This window comes from Chlamydotis macqueenii, chromosome 21 (assembly GCF_036417535.1).
Source record: "Chlamydotis macqueenii isolate bChlMac1 chromosome 21, bChlMac1.mat, whole genome shotgun sequence".
Lineage (NCBI taxonomy): Eukaryota > Metazoa > Chordata > Aves > Otidiformes > Otididae > Chlamydotis > Chlamydotis macqueenii.
The window spans coordinates 1,284,343-1,297,658 of NC_141576.1; the positions used below are offsets into that span (position 1 = coordinate 1,284,343).

A 13,316-nucleotide genomic window follows, 5' to 3' on the forward strand; every position below is an offset into this window, starting at 1 on the left:
CAGTGAATTGTGCTCTGGGCCAGCTGAAACAACTGAATTGGATATTCCTGCAGAACTTTATTTTAGTAAAATTAGTTTAATTGGTTAGTAAGTCACCATCTGAAAAGCAGAGAGCAGGAGCCTGGCAACGTGTTCTGACTTGGCCGTTAGGGCTGCTTTTCAGGCGCTAAAAGACGCTACCTTGTGGGGGTCTATCTCTTTCCTTTAGCACTGGCAGGCGATGAAGTCTTTGCGTCGATGCCGTAGAGCGATGGGATCTTGACACCTTTCTGTTTCAGTATCTGATAGAACTCCATCCTTTCATTAATTATTTTCTGAAAATCAGGGATGTGTAAAGGGGTGGGAAAGCATTAGGCAGAGAGCAGTACTGCAGAGTGTTTTCTTACCTCATCAGTCCCTTGCCGGCTGCTGGAAGCAGAGTTCAAAAGAGCCATGTACCTGCATTGCCTCCAGCACCTCCTCATCCGTGACCTCTGCCTGGGGGGGCTTGCTGCCTGGCGTACTGAACGTAGCCTGAATTATTTTGCTTCGATACCTTTCAAACTTTTGATAAAAGGGGAGAGAAATAGGTATGTTAAGTCTTCGGCATTTGCATGGATTTACAGAGACTACGCTGTCAGGCTTGGACAAAGTACTAGTGAATGATGAAATGGGAAGTCTGTTTTTGTGAAATTACGGGCGGTTTGACCGGGCTTCACTGCAAATACTGTGGTAATGGTGTGTTTCTGGGTGGATCGAGTCCCTTACCCAAGTGCTGGGCTCTGTGCTTTCCATGAAAATGGCTTTAAGGTGCTGTTTGTAACTTTGTGTCAGGAAGGGTATTAGAAATCTGGCAATGTAACTGTTCTGAACTTGAGTTTCTCAAGGGCTTCTGGTATTTAAGATAAGTGATGTAAGAACGGCATGCTAAAAAGCTGGGAAGCAAATGGACTAAGTTCCCTACTCCTCCGACCCCGTGGCTGCAAAGGGAAGGACTGCAGTGCGCTGGTGCATCTCCCACTTGCTTCTGCCTAAGAATGTCTCTAAGCTTTCAGATTCTCTGCTTGAAGTGGTTGAATCGTCTCCCGGGAGGGAGGTAGGAGCCTGAAGTGAAGGAGGCTGCGCTTACCTTGCTGGTGATGCATTCGAGTGCCACTCTGGTTTGCAGTTCCCTGTGCTGCAGCGCCTCAGCTTGGCTCTGGATCGCCTCTTGGGCCTGTTGCTGCTTGCGGATGAGGATTCTGCTGGTCACAAGCTCTGCCTGCAGCTGGCTGACTGTCTGTTGTAACTCACTGATCAGCTTGTTCTGCTCAGCCAGTTGGGATTCTTGTTCTGTAACAACCTGAGGAGATACATAAATCAAGGCGTTACAGCAAGGAAGAAAGGGAGCAGGCTTGGCCGCGCCTTCCATCTGGTCCAAACACTTCTTGTATTTCCTGGGCAGAGCCTACAGACCAACAACCTTGCCAGTACTGCTAACTATTATTACTTGGCATTTCCTCTAAAACTACTGGATTGAGTAGGGTTTTTTGCATGGCGAACTCCCCCAAGCCTAAACCAAGCACAGCTAAGCAGCTAATATAAGAATTTTCTATAGTGACTTTGCAGCAAATTTACCTGTCGAAGACTCCAGTTCTCCTCCTCTACTGTCAGCGGCATTTCTTCGTGTGTCTGTTCTTCTCTCAGACTGCAAAGCTTAAGAGAAAACACCTCCAGTTTTGCAGTTCACAGGTGCACCTTTTGTCTATGAGAAAGGGAACTGCTGCCTAAAGCCTGAATTAATTCCCCGCTGCCAGCCCTCCTAACAGTGATGGCCACCGCGCTCCCAGGGCGGTACCTTGGTAGACATGGCTTGCAGCTGATTTTCTTGCTCTCTGAGCTTCTTTTGGAGCACTTCATTTTCAGATTTGGCTCTCCGCAGCTGGGATTCTTGGATCTCCAGTTGCCTTTGCAAGGAAGAGATGACACCTGTAAAGTTGGAGCACTACTGTTAAGCAAAGCCTGCCAGAAGCTTCGCGGTTCCTTTTTTCAGGTAAGCGTCAGCAGAGCTGCTGTTGTGACCATCTGAGTAGAGACCGTGGATGGAGTTAATGCCACAGCCACAGTGACACTGGCTGATAATGCACTTCTGTGGTGCTTTGCTGTGATATATATTAAACTAACTTCATTGTGTGAGGTAGGAGCTGCTCTGAGGACTAGCAGAGCCGGTAAGGCAAGCACAGGTTTGCCAGAGTGCCAAACTGCTACCGGATGCCCCAGAGTACCGCTCAGGGCTTCCTCTGCTGGGTTTCCTCACGCGCTTCGCTTCTAAGGGGAGAGCGAAAGTGGTTTCAAACAAGCGGCACTTCAGCCTCGCTCTGTAAGCGGCAGCCGAAAGCAGGAGGTTGTGCACCCATGAGAACCTAACCTGGGTGTTTTTCCAGGTCAAGGGAGCAGAGGAGAAGGGGAGCTCGGTGGCTGGGATAAGGGCGCGGCTGGGATGACAGCCCGGCTCCGGAGGCCGTCCCCGGGTACCTGTGGCCATGCTGTAGCCGTCCCTCGCTTGCCGCAGTTCTTCGCGGAGCTCTCCCTCTGCCCGCTGGGTCTCGGTGAGCGCTGCCGCCCACCCCTGCTCCTGCAGGGCCCCGCCGTCCTCGGCTTCACCGGGGGCTTCACCGGGGGCTTCACCGGGGGCTTCACCGGGGGCTTCACCGGGGGCTTCACCGGGGGCTTCACCGGGGGCCACTGCGTCCGAGCTCCTCCCTTCCATCTCCGCGCCGAGAGCCGGGGCTGCGCTCCCGGGTCGGAGGCGGCCGGGCGGGCGGGTTCGCTCCCCGCGGGGCGGAGGGGGGGACGCGCCCGGCTGCCAAGCAACGGCGGCGGGGCCGGGCCTTCCGCTTCCGGGCCGGGCCGGGCCGGGCCGGCGCCATGGGGCGGAAGAAGAAGACGCTGCACGATTACGCGGCCGAGTTCTCGGAGCTGGCGGTGAAGCGGCACCTCCTGCAGCGGGGAGCGGGCGGGGAGGCGGCGGTGGTGGTGGAGACGCTGTACTGCACCTCCTGCCAGCTGCCCATGCGGGTGCGGCGCGACCGCATCCTCGAGCATCTCTCCTCCGGCCGCCACTACCGCAACCGCCGCCTGCTCCGCCAGCACGGCCTGCGCGCCCCGCTGCTGCTGTGAGTTCCCCGCCCGCTCCCCGCCCCGTCTCCGGGCGGGCTGGGGCCGCCGAGGCTCACCGCAGACCCCCCCTCTCTGTCTCGCCCAGCTCTGCAGGTCCAGACGTCGGCCCCGGCCTGCCGCTGCAGCTCGACGCGCCCTCCCTGCTCTCCCCGCCGTCCTTCGTCCTCGCTGGCACCAGCGCTGGCTACGGCATGGTGCCCTCTCCACCCTCCTACCACAAGCCGCTGGTTCCCCTCCACGCCGTCGCCGCAAGCGCGGCTGTCCCCAGGGAAGACTCGACGCCCTCCACTTCCACCAGCTGCCCCTCCGCGCTTGCCGCCTTCCATACCAGGATCACACCCGCCCCTTCGACGCAGGCCGGCCAAAGAGGGGCTGCACCCGCGGCCCGCGATGGCCCGGCGCCCGCCTTGCCGCATGGCAGCAGCGTTGGCCTCGCCCTCTTCGGCGTAGGGCTCGTTAACAAGGCCTTGTTTCAAAGCCTGGTGGAGGAAAACAGCTGCTGCTTGCTCTACGTTGTGGAGGATCAGCTGGAGGAGGTGGAGCGTGCCTTCGGCGCCGAGTTCCTGGCCGGCACCAGGGTGCTGCGGCAGCAGGACGCCGATGTCGCGCTCAGTGATCAGCGGTACTGTCCACCACTGTCTCCCATGCGTGCTTCTTCCCCACCGTGAGGCCTGGGGCGAGTGTCTCCGCGCGAGGCTTGCTTCCCCTCTCTGGAAAATGCCGCTGCGCTGTAGCAGACCCAGACCTTGCTTGTCTGGCCCCGCGTATGGGAACAAAGTGAAGCCGAGGGGCTGTTACAGGCTGAGCCTTACGTAGTGTATCATCTACCCAGAGATGCTTCGGAAGCCCCTGAGAAGCTTAGCTTGACTCGTGTGCCCAAAAACGGTGTAAAGTCAGAGGAGTTTAGTTGCAGGCAGTTTAGTTAAGAAACGTAAGAACTTCTTTTCCTCCGTTCCCACAGAGCAATGAACGACACGCTTTCCTGCTGCCTGGCAGTGTTTCTGCCTCGGAGCAGCTGGCTGACTTCAGTGGCCCTTTTGAGGCTGAGGGAAGCAAGGATTGCTGTAAATGGGAAAGATTGTGGCGTCTGGCTTTGCAGTTGAACTGAACGAGTAACATCGAGTGGTACGGTTACAGTTCCTTCTCAAACTGGTATTTTAAATACCATTGCAGAAGTGAAAGGCCGAGCTTTTAAGAAAGGTGGAGCTGATACTGGAAGTTAAGGAATGGTGGTGAGCTAAGATGTGCCGATCGCTTGTTCAGCAGCTCTTCCACAGAAACATTTTGATTTTACCGAATGTGTTAACTAGCAGGATTTAACTCGTTTTCAAAGCACACTTTTAAAACACTTTTTCCTTTAAGATGCAGGAAAAGCAAAGCAGTTCCATTGTGCCGCTTGTAACTTGAACCTATACATGTCATCCTGTATCTCACCCTTGCAAGCAGCTACTGAGTTCCTTTTGTAACGTAACTGGTTCTTCCAGAGCAATGGGGTTTTATGTCTTTTTTTAATTCAAACCTGAAGGTGCCTGTTGTGAAAATAAATGTAACTGAAAGGCGCTTTTGAGCGTTGTTCGTTCTAGTCAAAACCTTGTCTTCACTGAAGATCTTTCTTTTCCCTTCTGCAGAGTCTCCGGAGCCATTATTTGTTCACCACCTGAAGAAGCCCCTGAGATTGTAACAGAGGCTTTACGAGCGGGTAAGGGAACGGCTGGAAGTCAGCTTTTCTCTGCGGTCAGTAGCACGCATTGAGGCAGGCCTCGTACATGTGAATGGTTTCTCCTTTCAGCAGCGTCCCTCGACTTGTGCAGACTATTTAATTGTATAATTAAAGAGAAACAGGTCCACTGACGGCTTAACACCAATGGCGTTTGTACTGTGCTCATCTCAGTACGGCCACGGGAAGTGTTGTCCTAAAGTACCCCCGGGACTCACAGGGAAGCCATCTGTTGAAACGGTCACGCTTCTTGGGGTCCGTAACCAGCTCGTAACACCTCAGCTGGAGGCCAGAAGGGAGTTAGGAGCACAGTTTCATCAAATGTGCTGTCTAGACTGTCACGATATGTGTATGTTATTGCAAGATAAAATCACTTTGTGCAAACCGCATTGCCTTCAGTCCCGCGTCCTCTGCCCTTTTGCTCAGGAAAAGGTGTGTTCTGCGAGAGGCTGCCCAGTTTTGACAGGCAGACGGCAGAAGCTTGTTTTGATGAAGCTGATAGATGTGGAAGACCGTTGGTGTGTGGATTCTACAAGTAAGACCAGTGTTTTTCTTCTGGTTTAATCTTTATAAGAAGCACATGTCTGAAAGTAGCATTGATTCCTCAGACTTTCCTGAACTTGTCCTCAAATAACTTCCTTTCACTGCTGCTTGTTAGCATTGTTCATCTGGGAGTTAATTGGGTTGGATTAATTCTTCATGCTTAATGGAGGTAAAATCTAGTGAAATGAAAGCTCCGTTTATTTTAGAATGGCCAAAGGCAGTTGAGGTCCACATCTCTGCAGTCCTTTCGAGGTTTTGCGAACGCTACAGCTGGGTCGGGGCTTCAGAGGAGGAAATATTGTGACGGCACTGTGCCGTGCTTTGAGGCAGTGTCTTGGTGTGTGGGATTGGGACGTTTTTTGCTCGTGGTTTTTCGTGCACGTGCAACCACCAGGTCAGGCAGATCTGTGATTTTATTGAGCGCGCAGCTACTGGGATCTGCTTTTCACTGCTCTGTTGGAAAGCTTTTAGTGTGCAGCGCTGTTCAGCCTGGTGATGGCCTGTGACGTTAAGCTTTTCTCATGTGTTAGACTTTCGTACGAAACTTCTGCCCACATGTATTGTGCTTTTTCTGGGTCTGAGGATCTCTCTCCTTTTTTTCCCCAGTTTGACAGCTTTGTTGCAGTAAAGTAGAAATAGCATTGAAAGAAGGCAGTGAATTAGCTATCTTCTTTAAAATAGCACAGAAAAGGGCTGCTCTTTGATTGTGTTTTTGTCATATTGAGAACTCTTCCTTTCTTCACTGATTTGCTGGTTATGTTCTGTACTTAATTGGTGTTACTCCTGCGACATGTAAGTACACGTGTTAGCAAATACAAGTGACAGCTTAGAGTGACTCTGCAACAAAAGAACAAGCAACCTTTTGAAGTTCCTTTCAGAGCAGTGTCTTCAGGCAGATGTTGACCCATCCGCTCCTTAACTTTCCACTCAAATTGAATTTCCAGACACTGGGGTCTGCACAGAGCTGTGTTTTACCTCTGACTTCTTTCTCATGCTGTTAGAAGGGATGCTGCTTGAGGATTATTAACCTTCAGGACTGCAAACCGTGCGGCCGTGAGAATTCCGCTTGATGTTAGAATTAGTGGCATATCCGATGGGAACAGATTATTAATCTTTATAAAGTGATAGTTCCACTTGTGACCTTACATCTGGACCCTTCAAGATTAAATAATTGAAGCAGAAGGGAAGTAGATTAATTTTAATTCACTTCCACTCTGTTAAACTTGCGGGAACTCGGGACCTCTGCTAAAAGCCAAGAATGCCGCTTTGAACTCGCGCTCGGCATTTAACGCCATACGCTGAGTGGCTGTGGGCTGTTAGTAAACACACCTGATTGTTTCCTGCTCCTCTGCTGAAAGCAGTTAATGTCATTGCAAACAAAACTTATTTTGACAAATACATGTGTGTTTCATATACACTAATACGTAATTACGCAAAATACCTGCCCTAACTTTTGCCTGTTCCACTTGAGTGTTGTACAGGTCTGATCCCAGGCACAAGTCGGAACCTCAGCTACAGCAGGAGCTGTGGGTGGGACTCTGAGAGGAACTGTAGGTAATTCACCGCACCTTCAAGTGCTTTGAGTCCCCTAGTTCAATTTCTTCATTGAAGTTGTTAGTTTAGATCTTCACAACTGCAGATACGAGGCTTGTTTGTAAGAAGCAGAATTAATATTGATCTTCCAAACGCTGTTGCTTTTCTCTTTGAAGGCGCTTTGACCCAGCGCTGCAGTTCTTGTACAAGAAAGTCCGCGACAGCCAGGCGCTGGGGAGGATCCACCGGATATCGGCGACTAGCAGCATATACCCAGCAGCTTCTCCGAGCTTCCTGAGAACGGCAGGTACTGAGCAGCTTTCTTCTGAAAAGTTCTTTTCAAAGGACTGGAAATGTGTCTTCCCCCGCATTCTGCTGGAACGTCTCCTGTGTTTGTGTAGCTTTAACATGCATGGGATTTATTTTGAGGAACATTTTCGTTACCAATCTTTTTTTTTGTTGTTGCATTTTTCTCTTTGCTTTCAGTATTAGTTTCTTCGGTGTAGGGGACTTTCTGTGTTGGTCTCAGTGCAGTTCAGAAATGTACATTGTGAGTTTTAAATGTGGGGACTTTAATGCCCAGTTTTGCTTCTTCCAGGTGGAATTTTTTATAATGCTGCCGTGCACGATATAGATATTATCAGTTTGTTGTTGGGAGAGAGTGCACCAGATACAATATTTTCACTGGGGCATGCGTTCTGTGCAGGTAAGAATAAATATTTTGGTAGCTTATTGTGTACCTCTGGACTTCAGTACTAAAATTGGGAAGAAGGAGTGTACAAGAGCACAGTAGCCGTGACAGAAATGTTGAAAAAACTCTGAAGTAGAGGGCAAACTTCTCAAGAAGTTGTTGTAGAAGGGGTATTTAGCAATGATTTCTGAATTTTGTCAATGAACCGCTGATGTGAAGCGGTTGCTGTAGAGGCGTCACTCTGTATGGCAGTTGAGGGATATCGAGTTTGCCAATGGAAAAGCAGAGTGCAGAAAATAATCAGCAAAGCTTTACACTTACAGGGATGTCAGCGCAGCCTCTTCCAGTCCTTTGCTTTCTCTGATTTCTCTGGCGCTTTCCCGTTGATCTCAGCGCAGTTAAAATATGAATTTATTCTGGATTGTGTCAAGCTGACGGGCACGCTCTGGGTTACCAGACTAATTTAAGCTAACCGTAAAACTGGAAGCTGCCAGAGTTTTTAAATGGAAATGCAAAGTTTTAATAAAGGTAATTGCAGCTGCCGCCAACCTTGGCTGGCTGTTGTTAGAAGGTGTAACAAGCAATGTTATAATCTACGGTAAAGCATTGAAATGCAACAAACAAAATGCCCCAGGGAGGGTTTTGTACCATCTGCCTCGTTCTAGCCGCGTGCTGGAAGTTGCCTGGTCTTGGTTGTAATAAGCTGCAGAGGCACATGTGTTTGGAAGGAGGAGCGGAAGCCTTCTCTAGGGAGAGCCACGGGCTGGGAAGGTGGAGTTCAGGCCCGGGGCTGTGTGTTTCTGCAGAGCTCGTTGTTCTCCCTCAAAATGCCGATAAAGGTAAACCGGCGGCGTACGCTGCAGAAGGCGCTTTGCTGTCGCCATTGCTTCCCCTTTGAAGGGATTGTAGAGCCCATGTCGCCTCTCGAAGGAAAACGAGCGCTTTGTAGTCGTAGTACCCGCGGGTTTGCTGTTCCTGGTGTGAGCGAGTGCCTTTTTCGTCACTCAGATATGGCCTGCTTGGAGGACGCAGACACTGTAGCGGTCAGCATGAAATTTCCTAGCGGAGCAATTGTTACTCTGGACGTCAGTCAGCACTGCACTAAGAGCTGTGATCAGAGACTAGAGGTGCGTTCTTCCCGTTAAGTCAAGTCTGTCGCGATGCCACAGGCTAGCGCAGGTTTTACCCTGCGCGTGTCCCCGTGGGGCAGGATGTGTGGTGCCCCGTGCGTACGCCGGCAGGCACTTCTCACAAACCGCCTCTCTACCTCGGCAGCTTGTGTTTATTTAATCTACAGTCCACTTCCTATTTTGTTCCCCAAATTTTGCCTCTGTTAACACGTGTTCTGTTGGCATTGTAAGCTGCATGCTGTCCTACTAGAGCAGGAGTTGATGCCTGCCCTCCCGAGGCTGAAATGTGGTCGCGCAGTTCGTTTGTTGTCTTTCCAGGGTGTTTTCAGTTGTATAGCAAGCCAAAAGTTAAGGACGTTAAAGGGGAAGAAAAGTGTAAACTTGGAGGCAAATTGTCGATTCCCAAAGTCATGAACTATAACAGATGTGTGGGCTGGATTTGGGGAGTAATATCTGTACTTAAAACAAGGCCTTTGCTGGGGTGGAAAAAAAGAGTGGAGGTGTCACATAAGCGGAAGCCACTGTTACACGTGTTACAGCACGTACCTGGTATTTTGTGTCGTGGCTGGTCCATCCAAGGGGGTGTGTCGGTTGTAACTCCTCATTTTTGGAGCTACTGTTTCACCTGCTTCTACAAGCCGGGGCTTCTATAGACTAGCCAAGAGTTTAAGACCAAAAGCACATTAGCTTAAAAACTTTATTCCCTTTCCTGTTTGCTGCCTCCCTGCAGGTTCACGGTTCTCAAGGAGCATTACGGGTAGATAATCAAAATCCTCTGGGGATTACGGAGCACGGCACTTCGGTATCCGTATGTTCACAGACCCAAGCTGATCGCTACAGAGATGCACACAGGGAGCTCTTCCGACACTTTCTGAGAACCCTGAAAGGTAGGACAAAGCTCGCGTTAATGGCTAGCGTTGCTTCGGATTTGCTTTCAGTGAAAGCTTCCAACAGCAATTGCAGTTTGGTGTTTGTGTCTGAAATCCCCAAAATAAATGAGTAGATGTGAAAACAAGGAATGAGATTCGTCGTGGTTAAGTTTAAGCCAGTGTTGTGCAGGCGATGAGCGACCTCCCTGTAAATAAAGACAGGGTTCTGAGGGCTGTGCTGCCGCCCTGACAAGCGCTGGGGTTCTCAGAGGACGCGCGTTGAGCACAACAGCGCGTGCAGCTCGATAAAACACTTGCGTGGAGTGGTCAGCCTCCGAAGGAGCTGATAGTTTGATGAAAGCACAGACAACGAACCTTGTTTCAGTAAATGAAAATTAATTACTCTGCTTCACTGGGGAGTGCACTGCTTTTCTCACTTTTAAGTTTGTGAGATGGGTGAGGGATGGAGCGTTGGTCTAAAACTGCGTTCTGAGAAGAAATGGAAATTGGGAGGGAAAATTATGTTGGACCCTGTTGTAATTTGTGGAGAAAGCAGCCATTTATAGCAGCAAGGAGACCCTCATCCAGAGTCCTGGCTTCCCAGAAGGAATGAAAATATTTCCATTCTGCTGGCTGCATTGACAAAAACACAGGGTTTTAGTCACAGGGCAGGAAGGAGAGGGGGCTGAAACTTTCTTTTTAAAATCTGAGGCTCCAGCTCTGGGAGCTGAAAAGCGATGCCGTTGTGGGCAGCGATGTGCCGGAAGGCAGAGCAAATACAAATACAAATTTCACCCAGTGCTTCCTTCCTGTCCCTGCAGGCAAGGAACCCCCCGTGGTAACCAAAGAGCAGTTCCTCTGGACCATTCAGGTTGCTGCAGCTGCTGAACAGTCCTGGAGAAACGGATCCGCTGTTGACCTGCGCAACGAAGCAATAGATTCGTCGGAAATCAAGACTGAGATCATGTGATAGGCACTGCTGTTCTCTGAGGTGAAGGGTAACTTGTGAGTTGTGCTACAGCGTGGACTTCCCACCTCATGATGTCTCCACTGTAAGCATAAAATGAGACTTGCGGTTTTGACGTTTCCACCAGGAATGCTCAGAAGCAGAGGTGCTTTTGAACCAGAAGTGCTCGACACTGAGGCTGTGGATGTTTCTCGGCACGTCAGCCAGAGCCCTTGAGAAGTTCTGGGCAGTTTCATCCAGGCAGCTTTTCCTCCTGGAGTGCTCCGCTGGCATGGAGCTCTGTTTTCCTGGGAGAAGACCGATGCTCCTCGGGCCGTGGTAAGGTGGTGTAGACCACCACCAGCCATGATGGGAACGATGCAAGTGGGTGGCTTTCCTGGCAGCTTCACAGGCGACATGGCGTAATGCGCAAAAAAAAATACGGGAGCATCCGTCTGGTCCGTGCTCATTTTCCTTCAGTATGTGCAGGAACGTGAGTTCCGTGCTGAACTTGCCTTTCAGCCTTCTATTTATTGTTTTGTTTGTTGTTTTTACTGGGTTTTCTGCATCGTTTTGAAAAGAAGGTATGATGTTGTTTTCTTGAGGAGTGAGGAAAAGAAATGAAAAAATCGGGAGGGAGATCTCCGACCGTCCTGGCGTTGGAGAGATGAGAGGCTTCGTAGTGAAGCTGTAGATTAGGGCTGTTCTGTAGAGCAGCAGTGCACTTGGGCATTTCAGAACAAGCACTGCGTTATCACAGGGGTTTTTCAGAGTGCAGCCTGTGAATTTGCGCAGGGGCCCTGTACGACATCTGTCAGCGGGACACGCAGCTGCTGGGCGGGTCGTTCGGCACCGGGGCCGAGCGTCGTCTGCAGCGCTCGCCGCAGCGGCAAGGCTGACTGGAGCTGCTGCTTTCCTTAAACACAACTGTCGTGTGTTCACGCTTTAGTAGCAAAACTGAACCGATAATCAGTGCAGGAGGGGCATCTGATTGCTTATTTTAAAGTTTGGGGTTTTTTTACAGTCCAGTGGATTTGGAATATACACCGCAGAAGAAGATAGTGCCTTCAGCGCCAGGCAAGCCTGCTGTAAACCAGTTTTGTACCTTTCTGTCCTCCTGTGGAGCTTAGGGCAGACGGAGAGATCTGACGGTCCTTGTCTGTTTCTCATACGCCGGTTTTCAAGATCTTTCAAAAGCCTTTCTTATTGTATTCAAACAACGTTCTTGCCTTGAGTGTTAGTTTAGAAATGACACTTCATGCAAGATGCTTTAGTTCAATCAATTTCCAACTCCTACATACGGGCTGTGTATGACTAAAACTAGAAACGGCAGTGACATCGATAACTCAAGACAATTCTCTCGTGGAAATTGTTTTTAACGGTGTAATTTTTCAAACTCAGAAAAGCTATGTCGTAGTGATAAAGACTACTATCGATTTCATTCTCTATTTTCTAGTCATTTATTGGAAAAAGAAGAGTTTTGCCTATAAAGAAGTAGAAAATTGCCTTTCTGTAATCACTGTAGCAGTTTATTAATAGCGAGTGGGGATCTTTGTTCTGGTCGGGTTCCAGGGCTGGCTGCACGCGGGTGGGACTGCTGCGGGGTGCACGCCTCCTTCAGTGGAGCGCTGGGCACGGGGGGCAGCCCTGGGAGCTGTCGGGGTGCGGTAGGGCTGCTGGCACACGGGGAGCACGCCGCTGCCGCACGCTGCCCCGGGCAGTAACCCTCGTGAGGAGAGTGCTCTGCTCCCTCCGGCTGGCTGTAAGGAGCAGAGGGCTGTTAACGGCACTCGTGCTGCGGCGGCTGCTCCCGCTCCTGCTGCGGCTTTGTGGTCGCTTGCGGAAGCAGGGCAGCTTCGGTCCCTTTGAGGGACACTTTGGGGCTCACGTTGGCACAGGAGGGCACTTCCCGTACAATATCAGCAATGCTTCAGTTGCCAGGTGTTGTAATTCCCACATGTGCTTTTATTGTGTTACCAAAAAAAAACCAAAACAAAGAGAAACCACAGCTATAAAAATAACACCTTTTCCAAAGATAACATGACAAAAACTCCCCTTCGTACCGTGGCTGCAGTGTATCAGTTAATGCTGCCGGAAGAAGCCTCAGCGAACATTGAAACCGTGGACGATTGTCTCAAAACCTTTAGAGTGCTTGGATTAGCTGTTATCTTGGGACGCAGGTTCACATTTCAGCAGTGCTGAGGGCTCGGGTTCCTCATCGGTGCAGTGCAGAGGGGCGCGATGGCCTCGGGATGGTGCGCTCGCCCTGGGCAGGAGAGCAGAGCCCAGCCCAGCGCTGGACGGAGAGGCAGCCGCCTCCTGCGCGCCTGGGGCTGGGAGCTGCTGCTGGACACGGAGGTGAGGGCCACGGAGGGAGGACCTGGGACCCGGGGCTGCCATCACCGCGTGTGCAGAGCTCACGCTCAATTTCCCCATCATCGTCCCTTCGAGCGGGGACAGCCACTGGCCTGCGAGGAGGAGAAGGCGCGTCTGAGGCGAGCCCTGAGTGGCGCAGGTGGGACTTGAGCTCTGCTTTTGTGCTAGTGGGTAGAGGTCCAGGGCTTTGTGAAGGGGCTCCTGGCTCCTGCCCCGGCCTGGGGGAGATGGGAAAGGGGTGGAGGTCTGCCTTCTGGAGGTCTCCAGTGCACGGGCAACGCGAGGAGACCATGCGGGAGGGGAAGGGCGCTGGGCAGCGTTGTTCCTGCACCGATTCCCTCAGGCTGCCCAAAATCTCGAGTTGCTGAAGGTT

The 13,316-nt window shown here is 51.0% G+C and overlaps 2 protein-coding genes across 4 annotated transcripts; one reads left to right on the forward strand and one right to left on the reverse strand.

Moving 5' to 3' along the window:
* Positions 1–37: 37 nt before the first annotated feature.
* On the reverse strand, positions 38–2,785 carry CCDC27 (coiled-coil domain containing 27). 3 transcript variants are annotated; one of them, XM_086764615.1, is made up of 7 exons: positions 2,494–2,785; positions 1,817–1,947; positions 1,597–1,674; positions 1,109–1,321; positions 439–543; positions 181–314; positions 38–99 (listed from the first exon to the last, which is right to left on the reverse strand). In XM_086764615.1, the coding sequence occupies exons 1-6, from the start codon at positions 2,726–2,728 to the stop codon at positions 192–194; spliced, it is 885 nt and encodes a 294-aa protein (XP_086620741.1). In that variant the 5' UTR covers positions 2,729–2,785; the 3' UTR covers positions 38–99; positions 181–191. The 3 variants fall into 3 exon arrangements, with proteins under 3 accessions (XP_086620741.1, XP_086620740.1, XP_086620742.1); XM_086764614.1 differs by having other exon boundaries at positions 38–314; XM_086764616.1 differs by lacking the exon at positions 1,597–1,674 and having other exon boundaries at positions 38–314.
* Positions 2,786–2,886: 101 nt separating this feature from the next.
* LOC147598150 (uncharacterized) lies at positions 2,887–12,083 on the forward strand. The gene is made up of 9 exons (XM_086764481.1): positions 2,887–3,134; positions 3,224–3,760; positions 4,767–4,837; positions 5,282–5,390; positions 7,108–7,238; positions 7,530–7,637; positions 8,631–8,749; positions 9,483–9,639; positions 10,443–12,083. Exons 1-9 carry the CDS (start codon positions 2,887–2,889, stop codon positions 10,589–10,591), a joined length of 1,629 nt encoding a protein of 542 aa, XP_086620607.1. The 3' UTR covers positions 10,592–12,083.
* Positions 12,084–13,316: the final 1,233 nt, after the last annotated feature.